General features: G+C 34.4%; 2 protein-coding genes across 2 annotated transcripts in view; one reads left to right on the plus strand and one right to left on the minus strand.

Annotated features, from left to right (window-relative positions):
- Window positions 1–17,009, minus strand: part of LOC144974752 (uncharacterized) — a 357,750-nt gene that overhangs the window by 273,624 nt on the left and 67,117 nt on the right. The window lies entirely within an intron of this gene.
- LOC144974748 (transmembrane protein 115-like) lies at window positions 2,575–10,425 on the plus strand. Its single transcript, XM_078917970.1, has 3 exons — window positions 2,575–3,303; window positions 4,418–4,591; window positions 6,097–10,425. Exons 1-3 carry the CDS (start codon window positions 2,600–2,602, stop codon window positions 6,320–6,322), a joined length of 1,104 nt encoding a protein of 367 aa, XP_078774096.1. The 5' UTR covers window positions 2,575–2,599; the 3' UTR covers window positions 6,323–10,425.

Consider the following 17,009-nt stretch of genomic DNA (forward strand, 5'->3'; position numbering starts at 1 on the left):
CATATCTTGTTGTTACCAACATAAGTGCCTGCTCCACTCACTAGTCTAATTTAAGTGTTGGGGAACATATTTATAAAAATATCTAATGGGTGAGATAAAGGGATTATACTAATGTTATGGATAATGTACTTGGGGAAATTTGAACGTCGATCGATAAATTACACATACCCGATTAAGGCTCTTGATCGTTGGCTTTATCAATTTATCATAAAATTAAAACAATTGAAAAAAGAACAATAAAACATGCAACACCAGCAACAATAACAACAAATCTTACTGTTGTTATTTTGTTTTATAAGCGTTTATGATATATGAGCTTTAAAAAAAAAAATATAGAAATGACAGTAATAAAGATAATAATGATGATGGTGATACTACTACTACTACTACTACTACTACTACTACTACTACTACTACTACTACTACTACTACTACTACTACTACTACTACTACTAATAATAATAATAATAATAATAATAATAATATAATAATAACAACAACAATAATAATAATAATAATAATGATAATAATGATGATGATGATGATGATGATGATAATAGTACTACTACTACTACTACTACTACTACTACTACTACTACTACTACTACTACTACTACTACTACTACTACTACTACTACTACTACTATTAATAATAATAATAATAATAATAATAATAATAATAATAATAATAATAATAATAATAGTAATAATAATAACAACAACAACAATAATAATAATAATAATAATAATAATAAATAATAATAATAATAATAATAATAATAATAATAATAATAATAATAATAATAATAATAATAATAATAATAATAATAATAACAATAATAATAATCTGGCCTTTTAGTAAGGTAATTATGTTTTCAGTGTTTGTTTTTTGTTGTTGTTGGCTAAAGAAGGGTTTTGATCCCAAAACGTTCCGTGTTTGGTATTTTGTTCTTTTTTTTTAAGCTTTCATATTCATTTTTGTTCATTACTTTGTGCAGTCCACAGCTTCTAGCAGCTTAGTATCACGTAATTAATTGAAAAGATCTTTTCCGCGTATAGAATTGTATCAGGGCTTTGGTCACCCGAAGTCGAATACAGTCCTCTACCATAAGCCAGGCAGTATAATTAAAAAGCTTTAAAAGAAAACCTCTCTATACATTTGATATTTGATAACCACTGACCGGGGATCCATATGAATCTAATTTTATACCCATCGCCGAGATACCGAAATTGAACATAACCATTAATCATGGAATTGCAAGCTCTTCCAATGCATAATGTATAAATGATTTAGAAGTAACTATTACGGAGTTAGTCTGAACATTCTTTAGACAGGAATATCAAACAAATAGAGAGTGTTTCCGTCATGCCCTTTTGGTGCTGTTCTAGTGGTAAAATTCTATTAGAAAGATCCAAAACTTCACAATCTCTAAAGCTACTCTATAACTAGCTAATTCAAAAATATTTTAAATAATCAACATTGGTTGCAGAACTGGAAATACGAAAAACGTCGAACTCAATACAAAAAAATGCTTTGATTTTAAGTAAGTGCCTACTCCTGACACAGACAAAATGTAGGCGGGGAAAGCTCTTTCAGGGGATACCCGAGATGCCGTTGCCATGGCATTTCAAGCGGGTATAGAATGGCGTCAATATGTTAACTGTGTCATATCAAAATTGGCAAATGTTTTGTACTAAAGCAACACTTAATATGTAGGACGAGAAATGACGCATGTAAGGCGATATTAATTTTTTTTTTCGACAGAGACAACGCTGTTAACGACCAAGTACTCATATCACACCTGAGTACGGTGAGAGAATATCAGTAAAGAGCCTTTTCCAAGGACAACTATGCGCCGAGCGAGGCTCGAACCCATGACCTTCTGATCCGAAAACGAGTTTTCATACCACTAGACCGTTCGATTATGAGAATGCATGTAGAAGAGCTTGAGTCAGAGATTTTATGACGAAATGCAAATACTCCTCTAGGTTGCCTAGAAATTTGGAATTTGACACCCTTGGAATCGAAGAAAAAAAATATCCATTATGATCTTAAGGGATCCAACTTGAAGGGATAATTGTTTTGTCATCTAGATTACATACACCACTGGAAGTCATCCGGTCACCAAGTTGGCTGTGGTGACGTCAGGGAGACAGGGTTGCCAGTTTGGCATTTTAAATGCCAGATTCCAAAAATCTGGCATTTTTGAAAACCGTTTGGCATTAGAAAAATCATTTGGCATTTGGCATTTTCATTTGGCATTTTCTTTTCTTGTATATTATACTTCAAATGACACCTTTTCTCAACCGTGGTGTAGTGGTTTAGCACTCCACTTAGTAGTCAGTAGGTAATAAATTACCCCAACAGGAAATTTAGTATAATTCAAAAAAAAAAAAAAAAGAAAAAGAAAAGAAAACACGCAAGCCACCAGGATATGATAGTAAATTGTCTATCAAAAGTGAGTAGTTTTCTTAGTGGGGGTGGGAGTCAACAGACTTTGGCATTTTTTGGAGTGTTTTGGCATTTTTTGAGTCTTCCCCTGGCATTTTGTTGAAAAATAATCTGGCAACCCTGCAGGGAGAATAACACTTGTCCAAAATGGCGACGTCCATGGTTCAAGGGAAAATTCCTATACTAAAAGACCATTTCTCTGCTGCCGTGGGGAAAAGCAGCATTGTTGTCAAAGCTGTTGCTGTTGCTGTGATAATTGGATATTTGTTTTCATTCATTTCTTCTGCTATACCTTACATTACAGTCACTCCTGGCTATGTTATGCCACCAAACCTTCGTGTGTACAGTTTCGTTTTCTACTGTTTTGTTGAACTCCACTTGTGGCACGTTCTTTCAGATATCGCAGTCATAATTCTCTTTGGAAAACTCCTTGAACCATTATGGGGTGCTCCAGATATGCTCTTATTTTTCGTCATCGTCAATTTAGGAGTTGGTTTTGTCACTGCATTCTTATATTATTTTATATATCTGGTTACTCTGAACGAGGAGTATCTTTTTGATGTCCACATCTATGGATTGTCTGGGTACATCGCAGGATTTTGTGTGGCAGTGAAGCAAGTGATGCCAGATCATTGTCTTGCTACATTGCCATTTGGAAAGCTTCGAAATACTCACATTCCATTGTTGATCTTAGTTCTTATCATATTGTTCAGGGTAGCTGGTCTCTTGCCTGGACCTTACCCTTACATGTTTGGAACGGGGATTGTTGTCAGCTGGGTCTACCTTAGATTTTATCAAAAGCATTCTAATGGAAACCGAGGAGATATGGCAGAAAATTTTAGTTTTGCCAGGTGAATATGCCATTAGTATTATAACATGCACAAATAATTTTAAAATGATAAATAGGGGATTCATCTTTTAAAAATTAAATGTAAAAGAAATTTGTAATATTACCTGGATACCTCTGTATAGAGCTTTTAGACTTGGTGTAGTCTCCTTCGCTCCTCCTCATCTATTAATGATTGGACCAATTTTTGTTTTGCCAGGTGAATATGCCATTAGTATTATAACATGCACAAATAATTTTAAAATGATAAATAGGGGATTCATCTTTTAAAAATTAAATGTAAAAGAAATTTGTAATATTACCTGGATACCTCTGTATAGAGCTTTTAGACTTGGTGTAGTCTCCTTCGCTCCTCCTCATCTATTAATGATTGGACCAATTTTTATAATTGAACTTGTTTCCTAGGGTGTTGCTTATCTCCAACTCTGCTTTGAATTTATTCAAATTTTTTGCTGATACTGTGGTTTCATGTAGTTTATTCCAGTTATTTACAATTCTAGATGAAAAAAAGTTCCTTCTTTCATTTGTTTTAAAACGTTCTTTTTTCAGTTTCTTGCTGTTTCCTCGTGTCTGAATGTTCTTGTTTGGTTTAAGGAATCCTGCCTCTACCCTGTCTATTCCCTTTACTATTTTATATGTTTGGATCATACCTCCCCTTCTTCTCCTGTAATCTAAGGTCAGGAGATTTAATTCTTTCAATCTCTCACAGTAGGTTTTGTCTTTCAGGTGTGTGATAAGTTTTGTTGCTCTCCTTTGCACTCTTTCCAAACAGTCTTTGTCTCCCTCAAACTTCCGATACCATATGCAGTTAGCATATTCCAGCTTTGATCTTTGATTAATATCCATCTTTCAACTATCTTAATTATTCAGGCAACATCGATACAAGTGAGAACCTCATGGTTATTGAGAAGGTAGTCAGAAGTAAATACCCTGTTGGTAGCTTCAACAAACACTTGTTTAACTGGGTGTGAATTGTTACAATATAAGGGTCAGAATCAGAACTGAAAGTGAATGGAAAAAAAAATGATGCGGTGGTGGTGGTGCTGATAATGTGGTAGTGGTGGTGGTTTTTTGACAAAATAAAAACTTATTTGTCACAATCTCTTATTTATTTTCAGCTTCTTCCCGAGTCAACTCCAGCCATTGGTTGCTGTCATTTCAAATTCAATCTTTAGTGTGATGGTCAGAGTGAAGTTATGCAAAAAACCACAGAGGAGGTACGATGTCAGCTCACCCACAACAATTACAGTCACTTTGCCTGGGACAGAACCGCATGATGCAGAGAGAAGAAAGTGAGGAATATAAAATTGAAAAAAAAAAAAAGAAAAGAAATTACATTATATAGACCTGTAAATTCTCAGTCAATTAACTGAAATCAGTCAATTCGTCAAATTCAAATATTTTAAAAAAGATGAGAAAGAATTGAATAAAGAAAGAATTCATGAATCGTAGTCGAATGATTGTAAAGTTAATTAGGAATGTTCCACAGCGCTATGCATAGCTCATGGGCCGTTTATATTAACGATGGGTATATTGCCAAGGCTAAGCAACGCTTTTTAGAATTGCCGTGTCTGAACATACCCCAGTGTATTTTCACACAGCCTTCGTGAAATTATTTTTTCACTTTCCAGACCTGTCGTAGCCAATTTTAACTGAGCCGCCGAGCAATAAATTTCACTGTTTCGTCTAAGCCAAAATTGACCACATTTACTTGAAGGACAGGAAAAGTATGGAAAAGAAAAATTCGAACACCGGAAGTTCGTTATGTAGACACCTTCAAATCGAAAGTTATATGATTGCTACAAGCACATTTCGATTGCCTCATGTTGTAAACAATCTGGTTGACCGTTTCTAAGTTTCTTCACTGATTGGATACCTAATTATAAGGAACAATGATAATTAGCCTAATTAATTCCCGCACAAATTAGTTTTCTGCCATTGCTTTGCTCAAGTGAGCTTGCTGTTTACCTTTCATTTTGATTCTTTGGATTTTACCGCTACGACGAATTACGAAGAAGAGTTTCAGTCAATTTTTATAGAGCTCATTTACAGGTCTAATTATAAATAAATGACAATGATATGTGGTCTAGTGGAATGATGCTCACCTTCAGATCGTAGGGTCCAGGGTTCGAGTCCCGCTCTGGGCAGTGCATAGTTGAGTACTTATAAAAGGCTTTTTACTCACATTCTCTCACTGTACTTGGGTGTAAAATGAGTACCTGGTCATTAACTGCTTTGTCTCTGTCTGAAAAATTGTGATATTGCCTCACATGTGTCATGTCTCGTCCTGCATGTTAAGTGTTGCTGTTGGCCAGGGACCCCTTGGAAAGCACTTTGAGCATGTGTTGTAGATATTGCGCTTTATAAATGCTCAATTAAAAAAAAAAATTTCATGTTTAATAATAGATCTGATAATTTTTCTGCAGAAGGAGTTGACCATTAGACCCAAGAGGCTTATAGAGATTTCTGTACCATAAAATCAACAGTAACAATTACTTACTACTCTTTTGCGGGGTATTTAATTTATTCCCTATGCGATTAGGCCCAGTCACCCATCCAGTGGTGGGTGGGTAAGATTGAGGAGAAGGAGTTAGAAAAAATAAAAGTCCAGTTGTGAAGCAATTCTTGCTACTCTGGTGCTTCAATTTAGCCTTGATAACAAGTAATCTGTATATAAGTTTGTAACTATGTGTTTGCAATCATGTGTATGTCTGTGTGTATTCTGCCCCTTTAGTGAATCATCTTATCGGAAGACATTTTATTTTGGATGTCTGACATGCTTATACTTTTTCTTCAGACAATTGGCACTGAAGGCTTTAAATGAACGTCTAAATAAACCGGATTCAGCTCCTAACTGGCCGTCCATGGAAGATGATGGTCCACAAAGCCCAGCAAGTCCCATTTCAAATCCATCAACCTCGACTTCTACCAGTCCAGCTATTCCTGCAAAACAACTTCCTGTTCCCAATTTCAAGGAAAATGTCCAGACTATCGCAACCTCTTCATTGACGGAGAATGTGTAAATATCAAGAGCAGGTTTCAAATTTTATTTTGGATTTTTTATGTAGACTTAGCTTCAGTTGAAGGCTATTCAGCTGTACAGTCTTGTCGCTATGAGTCATGAAAGAATCATTATCATTATATCATCAATGACATGCTTGGGTTCTAGATGGTCATGCCTGATTAATTCCATTAACTGTGTAAAAATGAAAATCTGTTAGTAGTGTACAGTCCTCAATAATTTCATAGAAACAGAATTCTTTGTTTTCTTGGGGGGGGGGGGGGGGGGGGGGGGGGGGGTTGCGTGTGGTTTTGGGTGTATATTTCCTGGACATAATTCTCAATTATATGAAGCAAGCTTTTGAGATTAGTCATTTTCTGTATCGGTCGGTACTCTCGACAAAATACTATTCTTTTTCACTTTGTTGTCCAGGAAACTTTTACTTCCAATTCCAATATATATCACTATAGCTTGATTAAAACCACCTTCAACATCTCAAAAAGTTCCAATTTTAAAATCTCAAGTTTGAAATTTTTTGACAAGTTGAGAATAATTATGATCGATTGATATGTATTTCAAGAAGTATTTAGGGTCAATATAAACAAAAGCTATTTTCACAGAGTATGGTCAATAGGTTTTATATATATAATTAAATACAAATAATGATGTATCATCCTGTTTTGACATATTGCGTGAATGATGTGTTGATGTTGTGTTTTTTATAAATGTAATAAAGACTGACTAATGACATTTGTTCCACTTTATGTATATATTTTTTTCTGTATATGTCCTTCATCATGAGATATTTTTGTTTTTGTTTTATTTCAATCTTGATTTTTAAAAGATGGAAACTAATAATGGTTTTAATGCTTATTTCTTTTTCTGGAATTTAATTTTTTTCTATTTCGTTTGGTCTTTGCCATTGTCCTCAATAAATTCATATGGTTAAGATCTTGTATTTTTTTCATCTTTTTTTAATGTCTCTGATTAACCAGTTAACTGCCGTACTCTAGATAGACACATATTTAAAACTTTGGCCAGATATCTCGGCCTTCCTATAGAGATTGCATTAATTGACCCTCCCAGGTTTGAGAGTTTTTTCCAAGACGAGGGTCGTTTAAATCGATCGATATTTAAAGGACAAGTTTTCTGGTCAAATTTTTAAATACGTGTCTTTGCAGAGTAGGGCAGGTAACAGGTGAAATTTGGACTGCTGACTCGCAGGGAGAAAACCTCTTTCCATTATTTCCCGTGTTTATTTCCCTTCTCTCATTGTTTCTTTAACGATCTTTTGTTGTTATCATCATATCTTTAAAAAACAAAAGCAAATTTAATTTTTTCTCTCTCCCCCACTCTCCCCCATCTTCTTCTTTTTCTTCCTTTTAAGTCTGTAACTTCAAATTTTGAAGATTCCACAGACCACAGTATTTTTCTTTCATAAGAGGTGTGAGACTATTCCACCGTCTTAATGTCGATCTACGCTCTCATTACTTTTTTTTTTTTTTTCAAGTTCAAGTATGAATTATATTTCAAAGGAATTGAAATTGAATTTAATATTTGTAGACTCACCATTGTTTTAATCGTGTTAGTGTGGAAAGCAAATAATGACAAAATAAACAAATATGTATAGTACACGTTCCAAACCAACCTTGTAGGATAAGACATCACAACAGTAACTGGGTGAGGTTCCTGTCTCCCATAGTGGGCAGGGAGGCACTTACTGTGTCTTCTATCCCATTATAGCTGTTTTCCAACATGCTTTCTGTCTTTGTCTTGGAATGAGATTACTTGGTTTTGTCCTGGCCCTCGTCGGGTACTGTAGCTGGGAGGGAAACAGTCAAATGTATAGTTAGGGTTTTGGGAGATGACATTTTTTTTCCCTTGTAAATCATCTCTCTGTTATGCATTGTATTATTTTTGTTTTACATATGATTTGTAAACATTTTAGTGTGTTCCTCTTAGTGGGTACCTGTGCTTGTGTCAGAATGAGCCATTTAGGTGATTTCAATCTAAATACTTTGAAAGTGTGCTCATGGAATCTTCATCTGTTCCCTATTTGAACTAATTCCCTCTGTCTTCCTTTTTCTTGGGTACTTTAATTTTAATTCTAGAACTTTTTACTATCCCATTTTCTTCCTTTTTACTGGCGCTGATACTGATATGACCTAAATGTGTTGCAAGTCCATAAAACTAAAAAACAAACATCGCAACAGTAAGACAATCATCTTTCTACTTGATCATAATTACTTGTCACCATGGAATGTTATTTCTTTTCCATTTCATTGTTACATGATGTTTAAAAAAAAATAGATAAGAGAGAGAGAGAAAGAGAGCGGATGTAATACCAAGTGCAATTCCTTGTACAAAAGAAATCAATAACTATATCTACTGAATCATTGCGTTGTAAAGAATAATACAATTGTCTTGTTATTCATGTGCATTTTCTATAAATTATAAACCATATTTTTGTTATTATTATTATGCTGTCTGATTTGCCTTCACTGGAAGATGAACACAAAGCAAGGCAAATTTTTTTTTTAATGGTTTGTTATTTTTCTAATTCTACAAGAATAATCTTTGTGATCAGCTTTCCAAAGGGTCCCCCTCCCCCCTACTCGATATTTATTATTGAACCCCTCGCTTTGCTTTGCTTTCTGTTGTAGACTTTCTGGGATCCTTTGCGGTCAGGGTAACACTTTGATATATGTCATTTAGAGGAAGGGAGATGTTTTTTTTTGTTTTGTTTTCGATTGTAAAGTATTTCCTTGTTATGTTTATTTATGATACCAGTTATCGTTTATTTATAAACTGTTACAGCATCAGTACTGAAGACAAAAACATTTGTATGGTGTGGGGTCGCGTAAAGTAATGGCTCTGAATCGCAATCATAATGTCCTCCTGTGATGGAAAAGTTTTGTAATTGAAAGGTAAATTTCTCATAACTCAGAATTTCTCAGGTTGACAGGGAAAAGAGTGTGTGTATTCACTCGGGAGCGAGGTAGTCGATAACTGCTCCTTTCTTTGGTTTTGTCAGTGGTCTTGATTGGGACGGCCGTTTCTCATAGTATACCTTTCAGTTTAAGTTTATTTCTTTATTTCTCTCTTTGAATGGTTGACTGGTCACGCTGTGTCTTCTATCCCCGTATATCTGTTTTTAGAGTTGCTTTCTGTCTTTGTCTTAGAATGGTATTATTTGGCTTTGTCCCAGCCCTGGCTGGAGACCTTGACTGGGAGGGTAACAGTCAAATGTATAGTTATAGTTTTGGGAAATGATATTTTTTTCCTTGTAAATCATCTCTCTGTTATGTTTTGTTAGTTGTCTTATGTATTCTGTAAACATTTGAGTGTGTTCCTCTTTGTGGGATCCTGTGCTTGTGTCTGTATGAGACTTTTAGGCGATCTCAAACTGATCTCACACTGATAAAGGCTCTTGGAATCTACATCTGTTCTCTATTTGAACCAATTCCCCTTGGACTTACTTTTCTTGTATGCTTTTAATTGTAAATCTAGAAATTTTTTTTACTATAACCATTTTCTTCCTTTTTACTGGTGCTGAAATGACCTACATGTGTCGCAGCACTGTAAAACCCTTAAAAAACAAGCATTCTCTCTTTGACTTTTTATTTATTAATTTTTCAAAAGATTTTTTTTGGGTCTCAGCTAGGCAGATAAATTTCTATTTGAACCACAGCAGCCAACTGTTCTGATAAAATTGGAACTGATCACATTTGGAAATCTGAGAAAAATTTAATGAAAAAAAAAAAAAATTGGACTTTTTTTGTAAGGAAAGGCCCTTGCATGTCCCAGGGTTATGCTTTTTTGACTAGCAAATTAAAATAAGGAACAGAAAAAGCTCTGAATCTAGATTAGATTATATGATAGTCCAATTAATATTACTGCTGGTTTGGGTCACGACTGTTTTGTGCGTTAGGGTGACCCATTTTAGCTCTCTGAAAAGTTGGCTGCTATGTTTGAACTGTTCCTCTTGTTTACCTATCTTGGGTGCTTGCAATGCTTATTAATTCTAGATCTATATACTTAAACTATCCAATTTATTGTTAAATGGAGGATCTAAAATTGTTACAGGCTTCATAAAGCTTCTAACAAAACAAAAACAAAAAAAAACTAGATAAGAATATATCAATGTGAATGTGGCTTGTTTCAAAACTGTGGACATCGTCCTACCAAAGACTGGCTGATGTGGTTGTGCTAATGTTTGGAGATACTCACATTAAGCTTATCAATATATATATATATATATATATATATATATAATATATATATATATTATATATATATATATATATATATATATATATATATATATATATATATATATATATAATATGTTTGGCGATTGAAAATCATTGTTTGGATGAGTTTTGTATTTTATTTATCAATTCTTTTTTCTTTATTTCTTTATTTAAAAAGATTTTTTTTTTTTGGAATCAGAATGTTTACTTTGACCAATAATTGTGTACATAGGAATATGTAAATAAGATGGAGCTTATAAAATGCTTTATTATCGCTGTTTGTTCTATATCTCTTGATTTCAGGGAGAATATTATTATTATTATCATTATTATTATTATTATAATTATTATTATTATTTTTATTATTCTGGGTGGGGATCCTGACCTCCCATAGTGGGCAGGGAGGTACATGCTGTGTCTTCTATCCCCCCATACCCGTTTCCCAATTGTTTCCTGTCATTGTCTTGGAATGAGATTACTTAGTTTTGTCCTGATCCTTGCCGGAGCTCCTTGGCTGGGAGGGAAACAGTCGAATGTATAGTTTTGGGAGATGATATTTTTTCCTTGTAAATCATCTCTCTGTTATGCATTGTATTATGTTGAGTTTACATATTATATTAAATGATTGGTAAACATTTGAGTGTATTCCTCTTAGATGGGACCTGTGCTTGTGTCTGGATGAGACTTTTAGGTGATCTCAAACTAAGTACGTTGGTGGTCTGCTCTTGGAATCTACATCTGATCCCTATTTGTTCCCAGTTCCCCTATGTCTTACTTTTTCTTGGGTGCTTTTATTGTAATTCTATAACTTTTTACTATCCCATTTTCTTCCTTTTTACTGGCGCTGATATAACCTAAATGTGTTGCAAGCGCCGTAAAACCCTTAAAAACAAAACAAACAAATTTTTATTATTAGTTATTATTATTATTATTATTATCATCATTATATTATTGAATCAACTCGTGTAACAGGCCAGTGTACCAAATAATATTATTGGCCTCCCTTTTGAAATGGTTTTAAAAGTGAAATATGTCCGTCTCCACTGTTCACTCCTTCAGGTTGGGAAATGTTGTCAGATAGGTTTGCCCATGTTTGGAATTACTGTGTTGAGTTTGGAACATTGTCCTCCTGGCTGGTCAGTTAGACATCTAAAAACACATTTGATAAATCTTCTGTCCCCTTGTATCGGAGTATCATTTGTTCATTCCATTTGGCTTTGTGTCCTTATTCGGGAATCACACCAATCACACCATTTTGTTACGCCTTGAGTCTATTCCTGAGAGCGAGAGGAAAATAATTTATCTTTCTAGTTGGAGATGATAATTTTCCCCTTATAAATAATCTCTTTCACTTTATAGCATGTCATTATTTTAGGGTTTCCTTTTTTTTATCAGTTTTGGCCTGGTCTTAGGCCAGTCATGGACTTAAATTGTTGAGGGAATCCACTCTTTTCTCCTTTCTTTTGCTTTTTCCTTTTGCTGAAAGAAAGGGAAATATCAGACACATGTGGGAGATGACATTTTTATTTCTTGTAAATCGCCCCTATGACTTTTAAGTACGTAATCGTCAATGGTTAATTTTATAGAACCAAGCATCTGAATATGTCCCTCGTTGCTGTGGTCATGTGATTGGCTTACTTGACTTTATTGCCGATTGCCTCCTAATCTTCGGACTGGGACACTTTGGCACCTTCTTTGATTTGTTGAGTGAGTTCTTTCCGTTGATGACGGTCTGCTGCGATGGATCTCAGATGTTCTAAATTCTTTTCGCGTCTCAGTTCTTGTGTGTCATCTAGGCTCTTGTGATTGGGTCAAACATTTAGACGTCAGGCTAGAGGCAAGGATGGGTTGTCTTTGTATCTATATTTAGACTAGTCCTCTTTATGTTACTTTTTTCTTGGGTTTTTTTTTATTATATAATCTTTTCCTTAACCTGCTTTCTTCCTTTTCATGTCGTTTGTACGACCTTAAAGAGTTGCATGGGCTATAAGTTTAAGATTGGTGACTTTAGCTAATTGTATTTCTAATTTATTGGGGTTTTTTTTTAATGGAATAAAATTCTTTTTGTCTTTTTATGTCCATAAATTTGTTGTCTTGATTTGATGAATAATTCCAAAACTTACTACATTTATTTTACTTGGATTTTCTTTTACCAAAACATCCAATGTTTATATCAGGAAAAAGCTTCTCTCACTAGTTTGACCGAACAACGTCTCTATGTACTTACACCCTTGGGGTGGAAGGAGATCATCTTAAGGCAAAAGAATGTCTGTCCCGAGGCAAAGGGGTTCTATGTTGGTTGACCCTTTTTCTGTCACGTCTAATCCCTCTACATCCTTTATTCCTCCCTTGTGAATTTGTCAGCCATGTCTCTCTGTAGAGTAGAAGAGGGTGATTCGGGTCTGCCTAAGGTTTGTGCCGCCATGCAGTCCTGGTGCGAGTCCAGCTTTTGAGCAGTGCATAGTTGAGTCCTTGAATAAGGCCCTTTACTCACATTCTTCCATCGTACTCAGGTTTAAAATGAGTACCTGGCCATTAACAGTGATATCAGGAAAAAACGTAATATCACCTAGCAAACAACAAATGATAAGTGTAATTAATTTACTCCCCCCAAATACACATACACACACACACACGCTCTCAATTCTCTCCATACAAATACAATACAGGTGTCAAATTCGTTTGCTACCTGCTCCTTTTTCAAGCTATTTGTTTTACTTTTGAATAGATTTTCTATTAACTATTAATATTTCAGTTTTTCATTTTAATAACATGTACATAAGTATATATGTTATCACATAACATACATAATATGAAATGATATGTAGGCGTGCAAAATATTGTATTCAAATTTAACTTCAAGATGTCTTATTTTAATGTCATCTCTCTGTACATCTATAAAAATATAACAAAATTTATATACATCTTTCACTGTGTCATAGTCATCAATAAATCTGTTATAACAAATTGATGTGATTTCAATTTCAATTACTTCGCCAGCAGATTCTCTGACACTGACAGTTGTTTCAGGATTTATCATGATTAGGTTCCATTTGAAAAGAGTATATATTATATTTTTATGTGTGATTGTTATGGTTGGTACAGTTCTCTATCACATACAACATTATGTTATACATTTTCATTTTAGTTTGCGCTCTGGTTAAATTTTTTATTACTTCTCTTTAGCTTTTTCGATAATTTGTTGTTTTTTTTGGGTTTTTTTTTTCCTTATCAATAATTTTGTAAGCCTGCTTTTTGGGACAGGTTAAGTCAGTGTGGTTCGTTGCTACTTTTCAGCCCGTCTTCAAGGGTTTAATCTTGGTTTCATCATCTTTGTAAACTGATATCTCATCATGGACAACAAATGTAAAATGTAATACGGTATATATTTGTATTACCTAATCTTATTTTAATGTAATAATATATCTGTTGCTTTTCATTATGAGCTGCTACTAACATTATCATTTACTATTGCTGTCAGAGGGTTGTCGCGTGTGACAAAATGACTAAAATATAAGGATTAACATTTTGACGTATAATATTATATTGCTGCACAACTCTTTTAAGTAACCCAGGGAGCATTCTACTCTACCTTCTGTTCCCCTCTTTTCCTTTCTTCTTTTTATAAGTTTTGTGTTCAACAGCTTCTGAAATTGTAAGCCATTCCAGTGCTTAGCATGAGTTTCCTATCTATTCACATTGAAATTGTACAGAATTTTGTAGAACGATCAGCATTATATTTATATTTCTTTCTCTTTATATAATGCAACAGGAATTTGTATTCGTAAATTTTTATTTTTATTTTAATTAATCTTTTGTTTCGATTAATGTCCACGGAGTAGTCGTTGAAATCAAGATCGGTAGTGCTTTTGAATTGTACCAAAAAAAGCATTGCATTAGTATTGTGCTTATTAATGACATAATCTTACTTTTTACCACCATTATTATTAGTATTACTATCTTGTTTTGTTGGTTTTCTTTATCATTTTTTCTCTTTCATGCATGTTGCCATCAAATTTTGTGATTTATTGCATAGCCGAAAGCCTAACACTAACAGTAAATAAACCTGAAAACTTGAAAGTATTAGTTCAGGAAAGGTATCTGAATCAGCATCATACTTTTACATATCAATTTCATGATGTGGTTCTTTTAAAGTAAAAGCCAGGCACTGACATGGAATTAACTGTTGACATTGTTTTGTTTTGTTTTTATAGTGACTTTATAACAATGCTACTTGTTTGAACATTGTAACCTTTACCTTTTGTTGTGTGGGGATGGGAAATTCAAAATTTATAATTTTTTACCTACTACACAATCTTCCTTTTCCCTGTCTCTAAATATTATAAAAAATGTAACCGAAACCAAGGAAATGGTTCTCCCAATGACGTACAAAATATTGAAATTCGATATTTTGAGGTAGTCCTTGTTTTTCAGTTCTGGTTTGTGTTTAAGAGCATCTCTATACTAGCGCTTTATGAAGCCTGTTATATCATATATACGATATGCATCATAAACACACACTTTTTTAATTTCATTCATACCACTGTCCATGGCTTGACATTGGGATGGCCTGTGCCTGCTTTTTACAAGGCGTTTATAAAAAAAACTATTAAGAAATAAATAACCATTTCATGAAATTGACGGGAGTGGTAGAAGTAGTAAATGTAAAGCTATGGCAGTTCATGAATATAGATTGAATTCACAAATGGTGCGAGTATCTAGTGTATTTTAAAATGTCATAGGTGTATATTAATTAACCTGTCAATCATTTCTTTTCTTCTAACCTAAGTATTTATGATTCATTTTTTATCTGTTCGATTTCAATATGATACATTTGCCTTAATGGACAAGCAAGAAGGTTTATTCAAGGCTTATGCTATATTTCATGGGTATCAATCATTTATTACAAATAAAAACAAGAGGTTTTAAAGTTGTCAATGGTTTTAAAATTCGATGTTTTCCTTCAGTTATCTGTTGCATACCTTTCCCACTTTTACAGATTTGTCTGTATCGTTACATACATTTCATTTCACATTACAATCTTAAGACGTTTTATCCAGGTGGCGAATTTGTTGCTACATTCGTGTACAGTCGTGAAGAAGTCTGTGTGTGCCTATGTGGTCTTGTGGTGTGGCAAATATTTTCCCCACTAGTGGGGCTCGTTTAAGGGCGGTGGAGATCTGATTTAGGTCTGGAGGTCTGTACGGAAAAACTGGGATATTAAGGGTGTGGGTGGTGGGACCTAATAGCTATGCTGCAATAGATTGTCTATTTTGGATTATTTTTCATTATTCAGCTTTTGATAGACCGATGAAAAATTAGTCCTTTAATTATATCCATAAAAGTCGATATTAGTGCGGCTATGTGGTCTTGTGGTTCGACACTCGCTTTCGGATCGGAAGGACCTGGGTTCGAGCCTCGCTTGGTGCATAGTTGAGTCCTTGGAAAAGACTCTTTACTCACATTCTCTCACCGTACTCAGGTGTAAAATGAGTACCTGGCTGGTAACAGCGTTGTCTCTGTCCGATAAAAATTTGCAATATCGTCCAACAGGCATCATGTCTCGTTCTATATGTTAAGTGTTGCTGTTGGCTAGGGACTCCTTGTAAAGCGCTTTGAGAAAGTTTAGTGGATATTGCGCTCTATAAAAGCTCAAGTTTTAAGTCTCATTACAATGCTCAACCACATGCTCTGGCTGAAAGTACTATGTGATAGACTAGCACTAGCATCTTATCCAAAGGATAGAAAGCAATTGCTATTGTCTGTTTCTCGCTATGGAAACTGGAATAAACTCTGGCTCCATGGGCCTAATGGCTATGAAGGACGACTTTTTGTGTGCATGCAATAAGATGTTATGCAATTCCAACATTTGACTTGGAATCAAATCCAAAGTTGGGTAATATATTTAATATTTATTTTTTCCCCCAGTTTTTCCCAAAATATTTACGTAAAAAAAATTCAGTTTAAGTTGGACCAAATAAAACAAACATCAGTATCACACTTAATCCGAATAAAGTACAGATATTGTATGTACAAAAAGTTCAATAAAACTTAAGCTACACTACCACACATTTTGGTAGGTACTTGGGAAAAGTAGGGACAGCGTGGCTCAGAGGTACGGTCTCTGCTTCATACCTACCCGAAAGGTACCTAATCGATCACCCCTCCGCTGAGGCGCTGTGTGGCCTTGAGTTTGAGCAAGTCACCAAGCCCTGGATCAAATTGCGGTGCTAGCTGCACTCCAGCTGATGCCTGGGTTATTCCAGTCTTCCCTTGGAATAGACCTTAAAGACAAATTTCCCCTATGGGATGAATAAAGGGAATTTCATTTCAAATAACAAATGAAATGATGAATTTACAACCCGTGCTTGTTATCAAGTCTACTATAAGTGAGATGGTTGGTATAGCGATTTTTCACTTTATTGTGCCAGCCAATTCTGTTTAAGAAAAGCACAA

Source organism: Berghia stephanieae, chromosome 6, assembly GCF_034508935.2.
Source record: "Berghia stephanieae isolate SIO BIC M18660-M18661 chromosome 6, UCSD_Bste_1.3, whole genome shotgun sequence".
NCBI lineage: Eukaryota > Metazoa > Mollusca > Gastropoda > Nudibranchia > Aeolidiidae > Berghia > Berghia stephanieae.

What these genes read in the sequence shown, in the direction of transcription:
- LOC144974748 (XM_078917970.1), top strand. Translation starts at nt 2,600, where the DNA reads ATGGCGACGTCCATGGTTCAAGGGAAAATTCCTATACTAAAAGACCAT. An exon ending in GAAAATTTTAGTTTTGCCAG is followed by an intron (nt 3,304 to 4,417) that starts GTGAATATGCCA and finishes ATTTATTTTCAG; the next exon opens with CTTCTTCCCGAGTCAACTCC. An exon ending in CATGATGCAGAGAGAAGAAA is followed by an intron (nt 4,592 to 6,096) that starts GTGAGGAATATA and finishes CTTTTTCTTCAG; the next exon opens with ACAATTGGCACTGAAGGCTT.